The sequence below is a fragment of the Vanessa tameamea genome, chromosome 11 (genome assembly GCF_037043105.1).
Source record: "Vanessa tameamea isolate UH-Manoa-2023 chromosome 11, ilVanTame1 primary haplotype, whole genome shotgun sequence".
In the NCBI taxonomy this organism is placed as follows: Eukaryota; Metazoa; Arthropoda; class Insecta; order Lepidoptera; family Nymphalidae; genus Vanessa; species Vanessa tameamea.
In genome coordinates, this window is record NC_087319.1 from 864,323 (window position 1) to 888,365 (window position 24,043).

General features: G+C 38.1%; 1 protein-coding gene across 1 annotated transcript in view; it reads left to right on the top strand.

Annotated features, from left to right (window-relative positions):
- The first annotated feature begins 389 nt into the window (after positions 1-389).
- The window catches only part of LOC113400928 (endoribonuclease Dicer), a 43,774-nt gene continuing 20,120 nt past the window's right edge, over positions 390-24,043 (top strand). The window contains exons 1-23 of the mRNA XM_026640625.2: positions 390-667; positions 735-862; positions 1,654-1,764; positions 2,405-2,582; positions 4,685-4,808; positions 6,379-6,571; positions 9,486-9,664; positions 10,305-10,441; positions 11,175-11,415; positions 11,945-12,063; positions 12,671-12,783; positions 13,157-13,262; positions 13,567-13,748; positions 15,080-15,195; positions 16,101-16,227; positions 16,426-16,709; positions 18,109-18,289; positions 18,831-18,916; positions 19,344-19,482; positions 21,666-21,880; positions 22,329-22,411; positions 22,931-23,027; positions 23,648-23,759. Coding sequence (XP_026496410.2) covers positions 559-667; positions 735-862; positions 1,654-1,764; positions 2,405-2,582; positions 4,685-4,808; positions 6,379-6,571; positions 9,486-9,664; positions 10,305-10,441; positions 11,175-11,415; positions 11,945-12,063; positions 12,671-12,783; positions 13,157-13,262; positions 13,567-13,748; positions 15,080-15,195; positions 16,101-16,227; positions 16,426-16,709; positions 18,109-18,289; positions 18,831-18,916; positions 19,344-19,482; positions 21,666-21,880; positions 22,329-22,411; positions 22,931-23,027; positions 23,648-23,759 — 3,360 coding nt within the window. The 5' untranslated portion in view covers positions 390-558. The remainder of the gene's footprint in view (positions 668-734; positions 863-1,653; positions 1,765-2,404; positions 2,583-4,684; positions 4,809-6,378; positions 6,572-9,485; positions 9,665-10,304; positions 10,442-11,174; positions 11,416-11,944; positions 12,064-12,670; positions 12,784-13,156; positions 13,263-13,566; positions 13,749-15,079; positions 15,196-16,100; positions 16,228-16,425; positions 16,710-18,108; positions 18,290-18,830; positions 18,917-19,343; positions 19,483-21,665; positions 21,881-22,328; positions 22,412-22,930; positions 23,028-23,647; positions 23,760-24,043) is intronic.

Below are 24,043 nucleotides of genomic sequence, written 5' to 3' on the forward strand. Positions count from 1 at the left end.
AAATAATATTCATAAACCTGATATTCCTATTTAAAGTAAATTTAATTATACTTAAGCTTAAATGAATCAAACAGCAGAATTAGTTTTAATTCGTGACTTAAAAACTTGAATTATTATTCACGAAAAAACGATTGTATAAAGAAATTTGTTTAATTTCACGTTACAATTTATTACTTTAGGTAAATTGAAAATATTTTTTATTAAATAATATAAATATTTTACCTTTAATACCTTTTTCGTTTCAGCGTAAAAAATAAATAGTTAGGTATATTTACACCAATATTTATTTCATCAATCAATCAATGAGACTTAAACCTGATAAATACACAATTTTATTTTATTCTTTAAATTGTTTCTTTAACAGTTTAATTTCTAATGACATTAAAATTTGCTTCCAAATATCAGTTTTAGTCAGAATTTTACATAATAGTGTACATGAACTAAATGGACTTGAAAATAAATTGGAATAAGCCCCAAACCGTTTCCCTCAAGAGCAGAGCAGCCTTTGCCCATCTGTGAGGCATTTAATGGGCTATTATTTTATAAAAGAATTTCAACATGAATACAAGTGACACAAAAGATCAAAAAGAGTTTATATCAAGATTTTATCAAACCCAATTAGAAGAAATTGCAGTTAGAAAAAATACTATAATCTTTTTACCTACAGGTAACTTGAATGGGAATGTTTGTAATCCTCATTTTTGAAATTTTGTAAAAAAACATATTGTTTCTAGGTTCTGGTAAAACTTTTATTGCTATTAGACTGATAAAAAGATTACGAGATACATTGAAGAAACCATGGGGAGAGGGAGGAAAAAGGTGTTTTTTTTTAGTGAACACAGTTCCACTAGTGATGCAACAGGTATTCAACAATTAATGATTTAATTTTACAGCAACTTTACATATAAAAAAACAATTTTAACATATAAAATAGTTAACTTTTAAACAATGAATATATTTTTACTCTATTTTATAAATTCGTCATATGTGTTTACTTATAAATAAAGAGGCATTGACAAAACAGTACAGTACATTTTCACCTCTAAATGTCAACAAATTTTTTTTACTATTTATAGACAAATTTAATTAGTTTTATTATAATTAATATGAAAACGGTTTGCCAATAAAAGTAGGAAGCTATAATATATATGAAATTCACCTATATATGCAACTGGACAAACTCTGTGCTTAGATATAAATACAAAACTCAGTACTTGATCTCCATTTTCATATGCCCTAACCTAAATTGGAAGAAATTGTTTATAATCATTTGGGCCATTTGTTCTGTACATACATATATTTCCGAATTTTTACCTTAATTTACATACATAATTGTGGTGTATGTTAGAGAGAGAGAGCAAGCCTCACAGTATGATGTGTAGTATATGAAATCTCACCTTGGTAATGAGCAACATCTACATTAAAGCCTCTCGGGAAAAAGCTTGATATCATCTTATGGCTTCGAATCAAATGACACTAAGTTTTTCCCTGGTTTCCTGTTAAACATTACCACCTCTTTCCACTAAAATACTCCCACAGATTGCATGATAGCGAAAGTATTATGTTTTAAGCAGCAGTTAATTTTGCAAATAAATATATATACAAGTATGTAATTTTGGTTCATAATAATCATCATAATCATAATATTTTCAGACAAATATGATTAAGCTATTATGTCCAGTTGATGTTATTGGATACAGCAGCGAGGACAATGTGGATTACTGGGATAAGAGTAAATGGGACCTCGAGTTAACCAAGTATCAGGTGAGAAAAAGTAATATGATGGCATTTTCAAGTTTACATCAATGCACATATATTGTATAAAATAATACATAAGTTTCATTCTGCTTGTTGTGTTAGAATCACTGTTCTTGAATTATGTTTGTTTTAAGTTTAAATCAAATAAGTTTTTAGCTGTATAATTTTTTCAATATTATATTAGTCTATTCTACAAACATTGATCATATTTCAAAAAGTTCTTGGACGTGAGTTTGCAACTCACCTTCAAAAATTGTAATAGTTTTAGAAGTCACCTTTGTCAGAATTTAATTTGCAATTTTCACAGCTCCATGGCGAATAGAGGCGGGCAGACAGATGGGCCACCTGATGGTAAGTGCTCACCTTCACCCATAGACATTAGTGCTGTCACCAACCACCACCTGTGCACCAACTTTAAGAGATAAGACGTTATGGCTCTTGTGCATGTTATTAATTTGGTGCATTCTCCCTTCAAACTAGAAGACTGCAATACTAATTGCTGCTTGGCAGCAGAGTGATAAGTGGCTGGTATCTACCCAGACGGGTGGCAAAAAACTTTGCCACCAAGTAAAGTTTCTATCATGTAGCAAAAATTTATGAAATTTAATTAATCCTTATAGTGCATTAGATTTGCTTCTGTTTTTAGGTAATTGTAATGACAAGTCAGATCCTCAGTGACTTGCTCACTCACAGATATATATCAGTCGAGGATATAAGTCTGCTTATATTTGATGAGTGTCATCATGCCGTTGATGATCACCCAATGAGATCGGTGATGAAACATTTTGAAGTTGTTCCGAAAAATAAACATCCAAGGGTTCTGGGTATGATATTATTTATATGATAAAAACACCTTATTTACACTATTCCTTTAAATACTATACTATACTAACTAAAAACGAGTTTATCCACTACAACTAAAATATTATGTTTATTATTTTTATAAATTATGATGTAACATATTCTAAGTTGTGATTATTTAAAGTTCTGGAAACGTCATTGACAATATCAGAATTATACAGGGTTATTGGTAATTCGACGTATTCCCGTTAGACTGTGATTGAATGATAGGATAGGAATGACTATTTGCAATAATTTTAACTATCTAACTTTATTTTTTTATAAGATTTTAATTTAAAATGGTTATTTTTATTACCAAATTTTTAAAACGGGATATTTACCATGTTTTTTTATTTTTATTTGGTGGAGCTCGATATTTCGACATCATCTACGAATGTCTCGTTCACGAGACTTTTTTTAGTCATAAGTATGCAATAAAAGTATCATTTCAAATCTCTTTTCTGCTTTATAAAAATGATTATACACTGGTTATTTATCAATATTAAAACAAGAATTCTTGGTCGGAAAACCAGTGATAACTTATAAATTGTTCACTTTTGCATAATGCATATTGGATTTAATAGTGTAAGTGTACTTCACTAATCTTAGTAGCCAACTGTTGACCACTATCCAGATATAAATAATCTGTATAAATGGTTTATAAGTTCAAATTTTTATTTTGTATACAAACCAATTTCAATGTTAGGTTTAAATATAAATAAATATAAATAAACAACTATGACCTTGAATGGATATGACACCATCGGTCGAGCTCTAAAACAATCTGAGGTACAAAATTGTTATCGGAACTTTAGTAATTAGTCAACTGGGATAGTGTTGTATTATAAACAAAGATATATTTATCAAGAAATAACGTGAACGGAACTTTGTTTATTGCTCTTGTAATTGATATATCTATACATATAATAAAATTGGAGTGTCAGTTTGTAATATTAAAATAACCGCGTTTTACTAAATGCATATGTATGTACGGTACATATACCTAAATAACATTTTTTACAATTTTTGTCTTTCTGTCTGTTTGTTCCGGCTAATCTCTAACGGATGGACCGATTTTGACGGAACTTTAGACACCGGCAGATAGCTGATGTAATAAGGAGTAACTTAGGCTACTTTTATTTTAGAATTATATGTAAAATAATAATAAAGTCACGCTTTTTTATTAAATTCAAACGCGCACGAAGTCGCGGGCACAGCTAGTAGTATATATAAGTATTAAAATGTATATTCTAGTCACTACCTGTAATACTATATCTTACATAACTATGTAATAGTAATAAAACAAAATTGCTATGCTATGATCAATACTATGAGATTAACCAGACAAAAGTAAGAAGCTGTACTTCTAATTTTAAAACTTATGCCCTTGAGAATGATGTTGACATAATTGTTGAAAACAGATTCTCATTGTTAATAGTTTGAAAAGAATGACATTGAGTAGATACTTACACTTCAGAGTAAATTTTAGTATATCGGCAAATATCGGAAGATATCGTATCGTCTCGTTACAAAATTGATTCACAAAAGTAAATTACTTTTGTCCAAAAATACGTAATTTAGTTTATCACAAACTAATAAGTGTCTTTATGAAATTGGTATGGAATAATTTCGAAATAAACTTTTTACGAACAAATTAATAATTTTGCAAATCCTTCTATGTACGGAAGAGTTGTGGCCGAACATGCACAACATAAAATATAAACTCGTAATGTTTTTAAGTCGGTTAAAAACAACGATATTATATACCATCGCATCGGTCGTGTTCGTAAATACGATGTTATCCGAACAGATGCACATGATATATTTTGAAATTCCGTACTTATGTTAAAACGTGGGTTGATCCCAGTTTTTTTTTACATTTCTTTGCCAAATTCTAAAACACGAAACTCGAAACTCACACTCAGATATCGAGCATGATATGCTACATAGTCTATAATAATTGAAAAAATTGTAGGATACACGTATCAAAATTGCGTATCATAAGTCGACTTTTAACATTTCATAAATGACACAAAATTCTTAAAGATTCGCGCCTCTGTCTTAACTAATTGTATAATTATTTTAGGTTTAACAGCAACGCTGCTCAATTCAAATGTGAAATTAAATAAAGTTGAAGAAACATTGCGCAGATTGGAAGCAACGTTTCAAGCTACGATCGCTACAGTCAACGATATGGGAGAAGTTGCTTTGTAAGATATATTAATTAATTTCAATTAAATGTTAAGTAATATTTAATCCACAGGAAAGCAGTTATTGACAGTTTTAACAAGCCTCATTCGTCTTGTGGCTAGAATATAAGGTTGCAGATGCCGATACTCAGGTCAAAATTCCGGATCGAACCATTATTGGGGTTAGTACTCAGTAACAATACGGATTTGGCTGTGTTACACTCCTGCGGAGTTCCGATCGCACAGGAGTGGGGGAACGGACTGTGGTCCTGAGCTCACACACACATCCGTGCACGGTAATATGTTTGCGCTAGGCCCGACTCAAGCCGGGGTGGGTGAGATGCGTTAGGTGGTCGACCATGGTCAAACTCCGTCCGTGACCAACAGAACCCTGCGAGTTGGGTTCTGGACGCTTGTCGAGCATAAGACGGGGCTGTTCTTCACAGTTTTAAAATTCTGAAGATATTTTTAACTTTGCCGATGTTGTTCAACATATGATCATATATATGATGATACTCGTTGACTTTCAGGTAGGATAGCTTACATAACATAAATTCAATTTTACTCAACTGACATAACTTTGTATCTCAAATATTAGAAAAGAGTTATTTGCGTGTCTTCTCAGTGTAATATACTTGATTTTGATTTCAGTCGATTTTCCTCGAAGGCATATAGCGAATTGATGGATTTATTGTTTCCTATTTAAGTACGAAAAACGGTATCTTGACTCAGAAGGTTATTGGGAGCTCACACAGTATTATCTGTAAACATGCCACTCGAGACGTCTTTTATTGAAACGCTATGTGACTCACGTTCAGTGATTTTAAATGAAATTTCGTTCGCGATTGTAATAGACTTTCTGAATATTTTGGACATATTATATTCTATACGAATATTGTAAATGCGAAAGGAATTCTGTCTATTTGTGTGTGTCTGTCTGTTGGTCACTCCCAGATCACTAAACCGACTTTGATGAAATTTCTCATGAAGCAAGCTTGAACTCCAAAAAAGGATATAGCCTAATTTTTATGCCTAACCCCTAAAACGCGAGCGAAGCCGCAGGCGACAACTGGTTATTTATATAAAAGCTATATTAGTCGATGTTAGATGCACGATTTCAAGCTGAATTTCTTTCTCTATGAAGTAACTTTTATATTTAACTAGCGACCCGCCCCGGCTTCGCACGGGTGCAATGCTGATACTAAATACTACAGTACGTCTTTATATACAACGTTCACGGCTTTTTTATCATTAGACAATACATTGTTGTAAATACTGATGTGACGCCTCTAATATATTTATATTATTCTATATTTTTAAAAGTTAAACATTTGATAATTTTCGTTAGACATTTCCATGGGGTTATAAGAATGTTACTCCGAAAAGCCCATGATTCCGATTGGTCTGAATTTTTGTACAGACATGTATTTTGACTTCTATATCGAAATACTCCCAAATCAAAGAGATCTTCTACTCTTCGTCTAATTCGATAAAAACAATATTATAATGTTATTATACAAATATTTATGTTCAATTGTAGCTTAATACGTGTTGTAACGGAAAAGTTAGATGGATTTCGTTATATTTTCAGCTATTCGACAAATCCTCACGAATCTGTGCAGTACTACAGAATGCCGAGCCTAACGGATGCCGCCCAAGAAGCTATAACACTCCTCAAGGAACTCCAAGCGATCGTTATGGCCATAAAACTGCCTTCGAAGGACTTGAAATCGGATTTGAAACTGAAACCTTGGCAAACGGATATATCTAGTAATCCGTCAAAAGTGAGTCGCTCGATTTTGTAAAATTTTAAATTGGAGCAATAGGTTCCTTAAATTGTAAGCTAGTTGATTGTTTGGTCGATGTTCGTACGTTTTCCGAACGTGCACTTGGGGTAGGCGGCTTTTAGAATGGCGAACTTATCCGGTTCGAAGTCGGTGACATTTATGGAGATTGCTCGCTGTATTGCGATGTCGTACATTTTAAAAACGAATAAAAAAAGCCAATGGGCTACAAACCTTGGAAATTAATAAACACATTGGATATCTATCCTTGTGCAGTTACGCAAAATTGTGTTGTTATAGGTTACAGTGAGATTCCATATCATATGTTCGTTTGTTCATTAAAAATGTTTTTTTACTAACCACCTTAATTGCGCAAATAAAACTTATTAAGATTCTAAAGAAAAAAAAAAGGTTGAGGAATAAAAAAAAAAATGAAATGTCTTTAAAATAATATAGATATTTATGAAAGATACAGTGACAATCATTGTATAGACAAGAGGGGGGGAAGGTGAACTTGTAACACCTAGTTTCCGACTTCGCAAAGTCAAATCATTCCTGGCACATGTATTCGTTTCAATAATAAGACTGCACAGTTATTTTTAACTTGGCCTGTTAATAAATCTCAGTTCAAAAAACATTGATAAGTCATACTAATCAATACAAAGTTATGTTCATGATGAAAACGTGACTTAATATTTGTTGAATCCCTGGCAGGACATTTAAAAATTACTAGGTCCTGAGTTTTTTTCTGTAGAAGCGGTCGTAGCTTTACATTGAATACGTATCGGAATTAGATGATTCCAGTGCTTATATGAGCCTACTTGAATAAAGAATATTTTGATTTTATGTTTATTTTTTACGTGCGTAATTAAATAAGATTCCTATCACTATAAAACTGATGTTCGCCTTCAAATATTAATAAATATCATCGGTGCTGTGGGTTGGTACTATTTCGCACAACAGGGACCAGTTTTGTAAATAATAACGACTTTATATGTTGTTTAAGGGGTAATTAGTTAAATAATGCTGTCTTCTTCTTTCAAAGGTTGACGGAAAGAAAGAGTACAGTTTGTATCCCAAATGTCGCAACGAAATCAACATTTAAAAGTATTTATAAGTGAGGATGTTATTTGTTTGAACGCCAGCTTAACTAATTGTTTCCTAAAACACGCTGGACTAAAATAACTAAAGGTTTAAGTGTGAATTTTAATTATTTAACATAAGAAAACAACTGGCGTCATTTAATATTTTTAACATGCTTCAATTATCATAAACTAGTGGGTCGCCCCCGGTCGGTCGAATTAAATCGTAAACGTTTTACAAGAGATTTCTTTTTTAACTCTCTAAAATTAATTATTTGTTAAATCGTAACAATTTAGTAAATTATAATCAAGAATCCTCTTTAAATTTCTGCACATCTCCGACTAGGCTCTTCAAAATAAGACCATAAACAATCTTCTACGTTCAGCTCTCTTTTCATAAATAATCACTAGGACAAAAATCTGGTATTTTTTATTATACTTATAATGTTATTATATAATAAGTATTTTTACACCCTACCAGGGTATTATGCAGGTGTCACAATGGTAGCTCGTGTGGTTGCCCCATATATTCTACCGCCAACCAGCATTGTTGCATTTCACTTTGAAGGGATATATGATTGGTGGCGAATTGGTGATATAAGGAATGCTTATTAGTTTTTACAGTTGGTGAACACTTACCACCAGTGGCCTATTTGATCGCCCGCCAGGCTAAACCATAAAAAAAAAATAACCTATGTCAATCGGAGTAAACATAAACCTTAATATTATGCGATTTGCTATATTATGTACTACAATCAGTTCTTGATTAATAAATTGTTGGATATAATTGCTTAACTATTTATATCCAGTTAAATTTTACTTCCAAAGTTCCGATAACAACTTGCCGACATTCAAAATCCTCATTTTTTCGCGCATCCATAATAAATATAATAGAGTATTAACCATATCAACTAATGATGTTGCCGCAATTAAATGTCAAAGTTGCTTATTTTGCTTTATTTGATTTTGTAATTGAAATAGATTATAAAGATTTTTCTTTAATACAAGGACCCCCACTCCTCTTACTCGTTAAAAAGCGTTTTTGTGCTAATGACTTCCTAATATCGAGCACACCTTGGAAATGTGATGATTGCCTCCAGGCTGTTTCAAATAACAAAAATATTTGTTTATTGTATGAAAACAATTATTGTAAAAAATGACATTAAAAATCCTGTTTTTTTCGCCGTTTCTTCTCAAGTCCAAGGTGTTTATTTCCGAACCGATGGCAGATTATTAATAATCAATAAGCAAGACTTTATATGAATGCCTTAACATGCCTTTATATTGAATAAATATTTTTGTCTTTGATGTAATTGTTGTTATAAATAAGAATATAACAAATGGTTAGCCAAATATGAAATCATAATATACTTTATTCAAGTAGTCTTTTACAAGCACCTTTGAATCGTCATTTAACAAACTGTTTAAACTAAAGCTACCACCGGTTCGGAATGTAGATTCTACCGATAAGAACAGGCAAGAAACTCAGTAATTACTCTTTTCCAACATCTAATAATATATATAATGTTACTCCATTAAACCTAATCGCATACACAAATAATCATCACACTTTTCATAGAGTTTTATTTTTATTGCTTATGAAATATTTGTTTTCGCCGTCATGTTAGGTCGTGAGGTTTAAAGTATGTAACGTAGGCTATGTCCTTTCGTTCTTTTCCGTTAAAGTTGAAGCTTGCTACCTAACAAATTTCATCGGTACTGTGGTTTAGTGGTGTAAGCTTAACATACAGACAGACAAACAGAGCTGCTTTCGCATATTTTATTCATATTTGTTTTACGACTTGTAATCGTTGCTTTATTCTTATGAACAGATAACAAAAACGATAAAGAACATGATTGAATCAATGATATTGACAATCAAAGAGTTTGGCGTGTACGGAGGTGCCTTGGGTATTCTTGCATACATCATTTCTCTGGAGCGAAGTAAGCGCCGGGCAATCACTGAGGAAGAGGAGCTGCTGTACACCATCGCTGTGACACATTCTGTTGAGTATGTCCTGTATTTTTTTTATGGCATTTTTTGTCGGACGACCATATTTGCCACCTGCTGGTAAGTGGCCTCCACTGCTCATAGACAACGGCGCTATAAGAAATATTAACCATTTCTTACATCGCCAATACGTCACCAACGTTGGGAACTAAGATGTCATGTCCCTTGTGCCTGTAGTTACACTGGCTCACTCACACTTCAAACCGAAAAACAACAATACTGTGTACAGTAACAAAAGTAAAACATTGATTTTCCGCAAAGGTTCCTCTTAAGTAGATATATCTATTTATACATACAGAATTTACAAAAATTAAACGATTATTTAAATCTAGCAATATATCTGCACTAGAATTAGTTTTGTTTCAAATTTTAGTCACATTTTTTTAGATGATTTTTTTTAACTTTCACTCAACAATGGAAACTATTACCCAAGCTATCATAGAATGTCAAGTTTATTTTATAAGCTTGCGTGACTAATCAAGATGCTAAAATGGGCTAATTAATTCTTGGTTGGCTTAAATAATAATTATTGCGCTTGTATTTTTCTATGACTGATTATGATGATACCAGATTATATTTATTTTGATTTTATTATATTATTTTAATTTGAAATGATAATTTTTTTTTTTACAATTTTCAGAGCAAGAGCGGTTTTATTAGGATCAATGTCAAACGATTCCGGCTATTGTAAAATTGTCCGTCATTCTTCGGAAAAAGTGTTACAACTTTTGAATATTCTAAAAGAATACAATCCGAAAACCTGTATAACTGATGGCGGTAAGTTTTTATTTATTGAGCTCAATGAGATATAGATATAAATAGAGCCGAGATGGCCCAGTGATTAGAACGCGAAATTCTGCCACATGTGTATTCCATCGACCCGCATTGGAGCAGCGTGGTGGAATATGCTCTAAACCTTCTCCTCAAAGGGAGAGGAGGCTTTAGCCCAGTGGTGGGAAATTTACAGGCTGCTAATGTGAAATAAAAAATGGGCTAACCAATGAGGTAGCCAGACTGTCAAATGACTCACCTGGTTGGAAGTGGTTACCACGATCAGACAATGCCACTGTAAGAAATTTAACTCGTCCTTATATCGCACCAACCTTGGGAACTAAGATTTGATGTCTCTAGTGCCTGTAGTCACATTGACTCAATCTTCAAATTTGTATACCGCAATACATAGTATTATATATATATAATATGTTGACAATTAACAATCAGTACCGAGATGATAAAATATGGTCAATGAATTTTACAATAACAAATTTTTTTTTTTACTATAATGTCTAAATGTAATTGAAAACGAATGTTAGAACTCAATAATCTTAACCGAAGACAATACAAACCCGGATAAGAAGTACATATATTCATTAGTGTAACAACAACAAACATATTATATAATCTCATGTTTAGCAGTGAAGGAATTAATGACGAGGAAGACTATGTTGAAACTGCCTCTAATTTTATGAAAAATTAACAATTTAATGTGTTTTATTTCTTTTTTTTTTAGTGACCTTTAAAGTAAATCTCAAGCGGGGGGCACTATCCGGAATTATCTTAACTCAAAAGAGATATACGTCCAAAGTACTCTATAATCTTCTAAAGGATGTGAAGGAAACTAATCCTACCGAATTTGGTTTTCTGAAACACGATTACATCGTTGGGTTTAATATAAATCCTCTCACTAATACCAGAGAACAGCATTACACTAAAAAGCTGAGTCAGCAAGCGCTTTTGAAGTTCAAGAATGAGTAAGATTCATTCATCATCTATTTGATATGTTATGATGGAAAGTTTCTTCTGAACAATTTCGGTGTCAGTGTCAATTTCGTAGGAACTATTATCGTGCTTTAGTTTATACACAAAGTAGTTTTTTAATGTAATAGCTAAGTGGACGATCATACAGGCCACCTGGTGGTTAGAGGATACCACCGCCCATAAATACATTGGGTGCCATAAGAAATTTTAACCATTCCTTACGGAACCCAACAATACTAAGTAAAGTCTATTCAAATCCTTCTCATAATCCTGTGGGACGGCAAATCCGAGAGGATCGGAAATATAAGCGAAGGCCTCTGCGTGCTTCTAGAGAGACATTAGTATTAACGCTGTCAATTTTCAAACATCGATCTGATACTCGAGGATTTCACGTCGAACCCAAGGCCTCGGGATCGCAAAACCCGCCTAAGAAAAATTATAAAATAATAATTAAAATAATACGTAATATAAGTCTCGTCCTAATCCCAAAAGTGAAATGAACAGAGTTCCGCTAACTTGCAGCGACCTGAACTGCCTGATCTCGACGAGCGTGCTGGAGGAGGGCGTGGACGTCTCGCAGTGCTCGCTCGTGGTGAAGTTCGACGTGCCGCTGGAGTACCGCTCCTACATCCAGAGCAAGGGTGAGCCCTGCCGCTCGCGGAGCTACTTCAAACCGTCGAGGACATGTTTCTTTAAGATTCAACTTTTCCTTTTACTCGTCATACGTCACTTCTCCCGGAATTCGATTCTCATCAGTCCGACGGTGTAAAACCGATGTGTGTGTGTTTGTTTTTTTCGAAATCAATGGATTCTTTTTCTGGCGTGGAATATTCAATGAAGAATGATTACCACACATGCATCTATGATAAGAATTTTTGCTATTCCTCATATTTTCGAATTTGGTCTTCCACGCCTGTTTGAAATATATACTCAATCTCTAACTCATCCGATATTCCACCGCCAAGCAATTAGCATTAATCGTTTTTTAGAATGAGTGAGCCAATAACTTCTTGGTTTCCAAAGTTGGCAGCGCATTGGCGATGAAAGAAATGGTTAACATTCTTACAGCCTCAATGTGACGGCCAAAATTTCTTTGGGCGTTGGTGAACACTTACCCCCCAGTGGCCCCTTGGCCCGTCCCCCGACATGATCTGTGGGACTCCCGGCGTTCCATCAATCCGTTTCTTCAGGAAAGTCAAGAAATCAGCAAAATATGTTACAAAAATTAAAAAAAATATTTTTTTTTAGGACGTGCTAGAAGCAAGGATTCGAGTTTCGTGTTGTTTGTGGATGAAGCGAACAAAATTAAATTTCAGCAGCAATATTTAGAATTCCAAAAGATTGAACAATATGTAGTCGATGTAAGTTCATTTATGTAAATGAAAAAAGTCTAGCTATATGCTGAGTACTAACGCGCATCGTTAAATTTTTACATAGTAGATTTTCTATTCCATCTAATATCGGTTATGTCGATCTAGAATATTAATCTATATCTCTTTTTTTGTTTAACTAATAAAAATATCTAATGAAACGAATCACACTACAACTAGTCCAGATCTGTTTGCTCCAATTGTGGAGAGTTGTGGCAAAGACAACTAATTCCGGGCTACTTGGGCTACTCAGAACCCGGGATAGAGAACTTGCTGCCATATAAATCAACGAGACATGGATCAGCTACTAATCGGTTTACTAATCAGGTTATAATTTGATGATTTGCCATATTTACTATTACAGATGCTTTCCGGAAAATCATCGCAAAGAAACGCTCCCACCGAAGACGACATTCAGGAGAACCTCTACGAGGTCGACGACGTCCCGCCATTCATCACTAAACACGGAGGTGAGCCGATGGCAATAGCAGGGGGGACGCCACCGCGGCCGAGCCGACTGCGATCTCATGCTCCCATGTGACGTCGATTTGACACACCCGGGGAGTTCCCGAAGACGAACAACAGCTTATCGTGGCTGTGCGTGGCAGTCCTGTGCCTAGGTAGGCTAGGTGAAGTCACATGACTTCCACACACTGCCAATTTCCATGCTCCGGACCGCCCAGGGTTCAAAACCCTATAGCTAAGCCACTAGGCATTGGTGCTTAGAATAAGACTTTTTCTAAAGTATAAAAAAATGTTTTGACATGTTCTCAGCTCGGCTGTCAGGAACGTCAGCGATAAACCTTTTAAATCGCTACTGCTGCAGTCTGCCGACCGACCACTTTACGGTTCTGACGCCGATGTGGATCCTCGAGAAAGTGGCCTCCCGGGATACCGAGCTCCCCCTCATCACTGTCATCATGCCCATATCGTGCCCGGTTAAGGATCCCATACAAGTGAGAATAATGAGCTATGACGATTCTGTGAATGTTTAGTTGTTTTGAGCCGTTAGCACGTTGGCGACGAGTCTTATATTCTCCACCGGCTCCACGCAGGAGCTGATAGTTTGCACACACTGGTGCCGGCGTCGATATCATCTAGTATTCCGAAAAGTTTTTGAAAATATATAAATTAATGTATGTGAAAGTTAAAAGTAACCATAATGAAAAACTTTGTTTGATAACAACGAAGAGAAAATAGCATAGTATATAATCTGAGACAGGTACTCGTCGCGCAGTCGCTCCGTCTCTTTCTAGATCTCACTCGCCGAGACCTCGGAGGGGAGAGCTCTGATTTGTCTCGTGATTGATTTCTATTTGTCTTCAACGACACCCTGGGGCTTAAATTAAACCCAAAAGATTCTTCTTATACTGCTTTATTACAGTTTTTACAATTTTTTTGATGTCATCTCGGAGACAAGTTTAGTGAGAGAAAAAATAATGTAGGTACTTTTAAATATAAAACTGGTATGTGAATTTATGAAACGCCCGATGAAAATGAATGGCAACGAATTACGCGCCGGCGCTGCAGTTCGAAACGCTATTTATAAGTTAGCGACGAGCAATGCGATGGGATTCCCGAGCCCGGCGCTGCGGGCCGGGGGCTCTGAGAGTCGTCCTCGAAGGAACAGCACGTTGGGGTCGTTGGTTCGTTCTTTTATTTCAAATGGATAGGAGGAGGATTGGCAATTACTCACGTTATAATAGCGCCACCAACCTTGGAAACTAAAATGTAATGTCGTACCAGTAAATATACTGGCTCATTCACCCTTCAAACCGAAACTCGACAAAACTATTATGATTATTATACTAATTATATTGTTGTTTAGCAATATAATGTATGATCATTGGACGGTACCTACCCAAAAGGGGCTCGCACTTGTGCTACCAGCATGTGTGCATAGTTTAATTATTATCATTGCCTATAATATCTGCGTTAATTGAACCTTTTAAGCTTGTAGTTAATGACGACCTTAACGTTTGTCTACTAGAACAAACATTTCTCCCTTTTAGTCATCATTGATTTGACATTCGAAAGAGAGACAGAATTGTTCAACTGTTCAACCTTTTTGTTAGTTAAGAAGGACAGAAACGGAGGACCCCAAAAAAACCCAAATTTACTTATAAAATGATTTATTTAAAATTAAACTAATTAAAACAAAAGGTGTCTAATGTAACGCGACGTCACCATCAGAATGAATTACAAATGTGTTCCAACGTAATTTACTTGAAACTAAGGAAATCAAAGGTGTCGGTCACGTTACAAAATAAAACGTTTACTGATACAGGGGAAACCTTCGGCGAGCTTGAAATCGGCCAAACGTTCGGCGGCGCTGGCCACGTGTGAGAAGTTGTACGAGGCGGGCGAGCTGGACGAGCTTACGTTGTTGCCGCGACAGCACGGGTACGTGTGCAGTGTAAACGGCCATTCCGTTAAACGAAGCTACACTTCATTGTTATTTTGATGATGTTGGAGCCATTTTTAACGGTATATATGCTCTCCCTCTCAAAATCCGATGGGACTAATATCTTAACGTGCCCAGCGAGGTACGGAAGTGACACTGCTAACTTCCAAACTTCGGGCTGCTACTGAAAACTTTGTTTGACTGCAAAACGCAACAATATTGACAGGGTCTCGGGGTCGGTCTTATTTGCCACTAGACTTCTAACTCTCGAACTCTTTCCGGTCGCGTCGGATCTGCCGTCCCATCGGACTAGAGAACTAGAGGGAGTAGAGAGTGCACCTTTGTTTGCGTTATGCACCAAACGATCTCAGGGGAGACCAGCAAAAGTATTTAGCCGAAAACGGTAATAAAAAAAGTATTTAGACGACATCATCAGCCACTGTCGGGGCAGTTACGACGAAATAGAATAGATCTTGTATTACCCAGTGCTTTAACTGTTGCTGTTCCGTTGTAGCTGTTGTTCTTGTTTATATGCTCACTGAGCTGTAGCTCGTTTGGAGATATCTGTTGTGATAAATCATGTCAAAGCGGTATGCGTAATGTAAGCTGGTCGGTTTGAAGTTAGACTAACCTCGTAGTTCGAGCATGTAAATCAGTAATATGTAACGATAATAATCCCATTTTTTTTGTTTTTTTTTTTTTATGTCATTTGTGGCAAACGATTTCAATTTCAACAATTTCCGCAATCGTATTATAAAGACACGGTATAACGCGTATACGACTTATCCGCCCTGAGTATTGAGTGTACACTCGTGACTAATTTCCAACTGGCCGATTTGTTATATATGAGTTACTGCGTATTGATTGTATCTTACTGTATTTAACCCTGAATATAATTTAACAGCAAAACAGATTTTAACACGGACGAAGTAAAAGTATGTTTTCCTAATTGGCGCGATGAGAAAGACGAGGACTCTAATGACATACCGAAGCCGGGAACTAAGAGCAGGGTACGGAAGCATCCAAAAACGGTGAATATATATACATTTATTATGTCTGTTTATAATATAGGAGCTCTCGTCGTGATGTTATGGCAACATGTTTGTAACGATTGATATATATGATAGAATTACTGATAATGCCATATCAGGTCGAGGGCAAAGCTGTTTGTTTAATTGTCTTCGAACATTAGAATCGACTACAGTAATCTTAGAACTTTTTTTTTACAGTATCCCAAGTGTCTGAACGGTCCCGTATCTTTGAAGAATAAGCAGACATTCTACTTACACATTATATATCTAAAAACAGCCTTCGAGGAGCCGAAAGATTCTCGCGACCGAGCTCTGTATAACCTGCTGCAGACTAAAGACGGTTATGGCTTCCTGACGTTGCAACCGCTGCCGGTTTTATGTAGCTTTCCAATGTTCCTGACGGTGGGGGAGGTTAATACGAAGCTGGACGTGAACTATGCCAAGATTGTGCTGGATTCTGCGTTATTCGCACTCGTTAAACAGTGAGTTTGTTGTGATATCTATCTGAGTGTATAAACGATTAAAGATTCTTGTCGCGTCTATTTGTATGTAAGCGCTAATCTTGGGAACTGTCAAAGTCAAAAATCTACCATCGTTTTAGAAACAAACATCTCGAACCTGAGAAAAGCCGGCGGAAGAAGCTCAGCGGGATTTACAATTATTGTTTTCCAGGAGCGAATCACCTCATTTCCAAGGAGTGCAATCAACTAAGTAGTCATTAGTTTTGTAATATCCTGTAGCACACAGACCCTCTTTAACGATTCTTTTAAATTTTACAATTGAATATTTTTGAACGTTAACTGGACTCTCGAGAAAGGTTTACGTTATATGTATATTTATGAATATTTTGCGGTAATTTGCAAACATTTTTAAACTATTTCTCGATAAGGTCGAAAGATAAGTGGAATAAGAATTGGTCCCACAGTACAGTACCACTTGGTAGAAGTACACAGTGGATGTTCGTCTGGAAAGGCTAGGTTTAAAAAAAACGATCCTGATTTAGATAGCGATTTATATTTATATTATTTTTTAGAGTTTTTTTACCTATTATAAGTTTTTGTTATCCTTTAAATTTCTTCTATATTTATTTAAACCTTTAACAGTATAATAAACAATAACATTAAACATTACATTTTAACATAATTGTACAATGGTTTTATTGAACTAAATCATATAATATTATAAAGTTAGTCAATTCAGTATTATGTTAAAAATGTGCGTTATAATTAAAAAACACTTTATAATTATATATGTTATATATGTAAAATTTAAAGCCAGTCTAATAGATGAGAGTCATCTATACATCTTCTATACATATAATAAAATTGGAGTGTCTGTTTGTAATATTAAAATAACCGCTTTTTACTAAATGCATATGTATGTACACGCGGTACAAATACCAAAATATCATTTTTTACAATTTTTGTCTGTCTGTCTGTTTGTTCCCGCTAAGCTCTGGAACGGCAGGACCGATTTCGATGGGATTTTCACTGGCAGATAGCTGATGTAATAAGGAGTAACTTAGGCTACTTTTATTTTAGAATTATATATAAAGTCACACTGCAATGACTCAATATTGCCCAGTACCGCCTTAATATCACAAAAGCTGCCTAATACAGAATTAATAAGTTATAGTAAAAACTGCGAACTAAACAATAACTTTTTTGTTAAATTCAAACGCGCACGAAGTCGCGGGCACAGCTAGTATGTCATAAAGATTTAAATGAGTTGTATCTTAACAATTAAATTAATTTGTAATTATTAGTATTTCATTTTCTGTTTGAAAATTGTTTTTGTTCTAATAAATTAAGAGATCTTTGATAAAAAATTTAACTGCCCACTTCAGTTTCAATAGTAATCATAAAATCTTTATATTTTCAGGTTTCATTTGTTCGTTTTTGATCAAGTTCTAGAAGTTGCGAAGAAGTTCGTCATATTTGATGGACAAATTAACAATCTCTTCGTCGTTCCGATTACCGACAAAGGGGAGGGTTATGATATAGACTGGACTGTGATGCAGACTTATAATGAGATACGTCCTGTCGCTGTACCGACCGTGAAGGTAAGATAAGTTTTAGACGTGTAAACGACAGTTATTTGAATACAGAATATTCTTCCGCGGTTATGACTACGCAGGAGATAGTTTACTAAACTCCACAAAACATTTTCGGGATGGCAATCTCACCCGACCAAACAATTCAGCAAGCAAGCAGCAAACAATTCAGGCGCAGTAACATCGAACTTACGTGGCTTTCCATCCCCTGGCATTATTTAACCTCCGGCTGCTACTGAAAATTTATTGTCAGAAAAAACAAATAAATTATAATGGCACAACACGGGGTTTGAAACCAGGAATTTTGTAGCTGCAACCTCTTAAATAAGCTGCTGAACCTCAATCACCCTACATGTATTCATATGGTTACCGTATCAGTGTTATATTGTCATGGGTAATTATGACTCCCAAGTATAAAGTCACGGAATTAGCTACACTAAACACGCATCGTACGACTAATGCTTAGTTACTTAACTCTTGTTTACAGTGTGAGTTTTCTGACAATGCCAGTGTTTATAGGCACAGCTTGAAGGATTGATTTCATTTGCAGGAAAGAATGTCTCTGAATGTCACGAGAGAAACCTACCTTAATTCAGTCGTCACTCCTTGGTATAGAGGAAGCATTCTACCCGACAGGTATGATGTTTATTGTTCACTTTATCATACGTATGTATTCAATTTATTCAAAAGGGTATTTCCCTTTTATTCTTATTAAAATTTTAGGCAATCAGAATATCTAATTTGTACTATCTTCTATAGACACTCGAATGTTATGTCCCCTGTGCTCGTAATTACAGGACATTTTATAGTAACTAACAACTAACATATCAAGTAAGATGGCAATATAAAAAGTCCCCAAAGAGTTCAGGCACGGGAACAACGGCTTTATGCTTTCCGAAAGTCACTCTACTCGTGTGTGATTCCCTACGATGTTATTTCATCGCACATGAAAACTCACTGCTGGATCACCACACGAATACCACCCAGTGTAAACTGGGTCTTCTGTGCTCGCATAACTCAATAATGTGTAATTAATCCAATCGCCGCCGCCTCTCATGCGCAGGTACATAGTGTCCGACGTACTCGAGTACATGACGCCGCAATCTCGCTTCGACTGCGATACCTTCGAAACATTCGAAGACTACTACCTGATCAAGTACAACCTGGAGCTCTTCGGGAGCAAAGACCAGCCCCTGCTCGAGGTAATCGGGAGCCGCTCGCCGCGGGGGGGACGTTTTTAATTAGGGCACTCGTACGTGCAACTCTTCTGCTAAATCATGCATCTCCTCTGCGACAAAACCGCACCAGGCCCCCCATTCAGTGTAGATGTTTGTGTGTGCGGGCTGCAGGTGCGCAACATCAGCTCGCGCATGGCGTGCCTGCTGCGGCGCTCAGTGTGTGTGTGTGGCACAGGTGCGCAACATCAGCTCGCGCATGGCGTGCCTGCTGCGGCGCTCAGTGTGTGTGTGTGTGTGGCACAGGTGCGCAACATCAGCTCGCGCATGGCGTGCCTGCTGCGGCGCTCAGTGTGTGTGTGTGTGTGGCACAGGTGCGCAACATCAGCTCGCGCATGGCGTGCCTGCTGCGGCGCTCAGTGTGTGTGTGTGTGTGGCACAGGTGCGCAACATCAGCTCGCGCATGGCGTGCCTGCTGCGGCGCTCAGTGTGTGTGTGTGTGTGGCACAGATGCGCAACATCAGCTCGCGCATGGCGTGCCTGCTGCGGCGTTCAGTGTGTGTGTGTGTGTGGCACAGGTGCGCAACATCAGCTCGCGCATGGCGTGCCTGCTGCGGCGCTCAGTGTGTGTGTGTGTGTGGCACAGGTGCGCAACATCAGCTCGCGCATGGCGTGCCTGCTGCGGCGCTCAGTGTGTGTGTGTGTGTGGCACAGGTGCGCAACATCAGCTCGCGCATGGCGTGCCTGCTGCGGCGCTCAGTGTGTGTGTGTGTGTGGCACAGGTGCGCAACATCAGCTCGCGCATGGCGTGCCTGCTGCGGCGCTCAGTGTGTGTGTGTGTGTGGCACAGGTGCGCAACATCAGCTCGCGCATGGCGTGCCTGCTGCGGCGCTCAGTGTGTGTGTGTGTGTGGCACAGGTGCGCAACATCAGCTCGCGCATGGCGTGCCTGCTGCGGCGCTCAGTGTGTGTGTGTGTGTGGCACAGATGCGCAACATCAGCTCGCGCATGGCGTGCCTGCTGCGGCGTTCAGTGTGTGTGTGTGTGTGGCACAGGTGCGCAACATCAGCTCGCGCATGGCGTGCCTGCTGCGGCGCTCAGTGTGTGTGTGTGTGTGGCACAGGTGCGCAACATCAGCTCGCGCATGGCGTGCCTGCTGCGGCGCTCAGTGTGTGTGTGTGTGTGGCACAGGTGCGCAACATCAGCTCGCGCATGGCGTGCCTGCTGCGGCGCTCAGTGTGTGTGTGTGTGTGGCACAGGTGCGCAACATCAGCTCGCGCATGGCGTGCCTGCTGCGGCGCTCAGTGTGTGTGTGTGTGTGGCACAGGTGCGCAACATCAGCTCGCGCATGGCGTGCCTGCTGCGGCGCTCAGTGTGTGTGTGTGTGTGGCACAGGTGCGCAACATCAGCTCGCGCATGGCGTGCCTGCTGCGGCGCTCAGTGTGTGTGTGTGTGTGGCACAGGTGCGCAACATCAGCTCGCGCATGGCGTGCCTGCTGCGGCGCTCAGTGTGTGTGTGTGTGTGGCACAGGTGCGCAACATCAGCTCGCGCATGGCGTGCCTGCTGCGGCGCTCAGTGTGTGTGTGTGTGTGGCACAGGTGCGCAACATCAGCTCGCGCATGGCGTGCCTGCTGCGGCGCTCAGTGTGTGTGTGTGTGTGGCACAGGTGCGCAACATCAGCTCGCGCATGGCGTGCCTGCTGCGGCGCTCAGTGTGTGTGTGTGTGTGGCACAGGTGCGCAACATCAGCTCGCGCATGGCGTGCCTGCTGCGGCGCTCAGTGTGTGTGTGTGTGTGGCACAGGTGCGCAACATCAGCTCGCGCATGGCGTGCCTGCTGCGGCGCTCAGTGTGTGTGTGTGTGTGGCACAGGTGCGCAACATCAGCTCGCGCATGGCGTGCCTGCTGCGGCGCTCAGTGTGTGTGTGTGTGTGGCACAGGTGCGCAACATCAGCTCGCGCATGGCGTGCCTGCTGCGGCGCTCAGTGTGTGTGTGTGTGTGGCACAGGTGCGCAACATCAGCTCGCGCATGGCGTGCCTGCTGCGGCGCTCAGTGTGTGTGTGTGTGTGGCACAGGTGCGCAACATCAGCTCGCGCATGGCGTGCCTGCTGCGGCGCTCAGTGTGTGTGTGTGTGTGGCACAGGTGCGCAACATCAGCTCGCGCATGGCGTGCCTGCTGCGGCGCTCAGTGTGTGTGTGTGTGTGGCACAGGTGCGCAACATCAGCTCGCGCATGGCGTGCCTGCTGCCGCGCGCGGCGTCGCTGGGCACGCTGTCGGACAAGCAGCGCAAGCTGGCGGCGCAGGCGCAGGGCGACGACCGGCCGCGCGGGTTCGCCGAGGTGTTCGTGCCCGAGCTGTGCGTGCAGTACGCCTACCCCGGCCACCTCTGGTACAAGGCCGTGCTGCTGCCCAGCATCGTGCACAGGTACGAGTTGACGCTGATGCCGTTCTGTTTGTGCGAGATCGTAACGCAGTTTTTCAGAGGTGCGTTTCAAACCGTGAAAAAATATTAAATGTTTGTAATGAATATTTGTATGAGGAGGGGTTGGTTTTTGAATCGCGCTAGTGTTTGGTTCGTCCCAATTTATAAAGGTTCTCGGCAGTATAAACATAATGTTGACATTTTGTAAAAAAACATTTTGTTAAAATTGTCAACCAAAACTACGGAATAGTGTTGTAAAACTATCGATAGTTGACCTCGAAAACTTCAGGATATCGATAGTACTTTCGATAGTATAGTTTTGTATTAATACTATCGATAGTATCGACAGCTCTCCGTTAGCAATGCTATTGGTAACAGCGATAGTATCTATGATTTTGGACTATCACATGCCTCAAATGAGTCCCTTACTTTGAAACATTATTTTTTTCAGGGTAACCATGCTCTTGACGGCCGACGAACTTCGTACTGAAATCGCTACGTACATGAAAATCGGACAGACGAGTTTACTAAAAGGTGATTTTTTTGTAAATCGGTCATAACATTTCTTCTCTCTGCCACTTGTAGTATTGTATATTGATTAATAGCTAAGCAAAGATAAAATGTGTATAAATTGAATTAAATGATATGTTCTGAAAGTTAATTGTACTGAACCAAATATCATTATCACCGAATAGTTTGGACATAATAACCATCTTTTGTTTTGATGGTGTTTGTTAACGAGGAACATTTAAAAATAATTGTTAAATTATAAAACGCCACTAACAAGAAATGTGAAAGTAAAACACCTTGGATAACACCGTGTTCCAATTTACTTGAAGCTAAGCTTACACTGTGAGGGGGTTATTGACAGGATGTCACATTTAATATTTATTTTTTGACCTTCTAAGTCGATTACTAATGCAACAAAGCTACGTAATTTTTCTAAAAAAATTAAACACTTTTTAAAAAAGTTGCACTTAAAAAGTAATGGATTACAAAGTAGTATTCTCTTGAACATTCCTTATATTTATAATAGTGATTGTCTATTGACAGGGGAAGAATGGCTGCCGATAAAAGTGGATCTACCGATCGCTATAAAGTCGCTACTGTCTAATATAGACGAGCCCGCAGCTATCCCCAGTATTGACAGGTTTGGTATAATATGTATTATTGGGTGGTCATTTATAAACATAATATATAAAATCTATAATAACTAATAAATATGTCATTGACATATCTCCTGTAAAATATTATAAATGCGAAAGTGTGGTCGCTTTGTTCTTCTTTCACGCAGCACGAAACGACAAGCAACGAAACGACGAATATTTTTTAATTTTGAAATAGTTTATGGCCCGGTGAGTGTATAGGTTGTCTTATAATTTGGTCGAAAAATAAACGCAAGCCGTGGGTAAAAGGTTTTGATACCGGATCCATACAGCAAAGTGCTATTTTTTTTTATATAATAGTTGAGTGGGTTGACAAATGGGCCACTTGATGGTAAGTCGTCACCACCACCCATAGATATCGCTGTAAGGAACTAACATTACCACTGCACCACCAACCTTGGGAACTAAGATGTTAAGTCCCGTGTGTTTTTAGTTACTCTGGCTCACTCTCCCCTTCCAATCGGAACACAGCGATACTGATATAGTAGAATAGGTGATGAGTGGGTGGTACCTACTACTTGCACTAAGTCTTACCATCAACTTTTTTCTCCAAGGGAAAATTCATAATTACAGTTAGATATAATGAATTATGTTCTTTTAACAGAATTAATAATCCAATCGATGAAACTGTCCAGAAGCCGGTCAATATAATGTCCGTAAAGGAAAGCGTCTACCAGCTTCAAAAAAAGAAGATCAGCAAAGAATATCCGTGGGATGTAAGTTGTTCCTGTTCATATTTTTTTCCAAAATCCTGGTTTTTCTATATTTTTAAGGGAACAATGTTTGAGTCGAAATAGTCAGACTGGATGGTTTATTTGTTTTTTTTTATGGTATAAATCGTATCAAAATTCAAAGCGTCGTTTGTTAGAAGCTAGTGAATAAACTGACATGACATTGAAAAGCGATTTCGGTACTGAAGAAGAGCAGTACGAATAAATGTGGAAGGTAATAGGAAGGAAGACAAAAGTGAATGACCGTGCGAGGGACGAATGGAAGATAA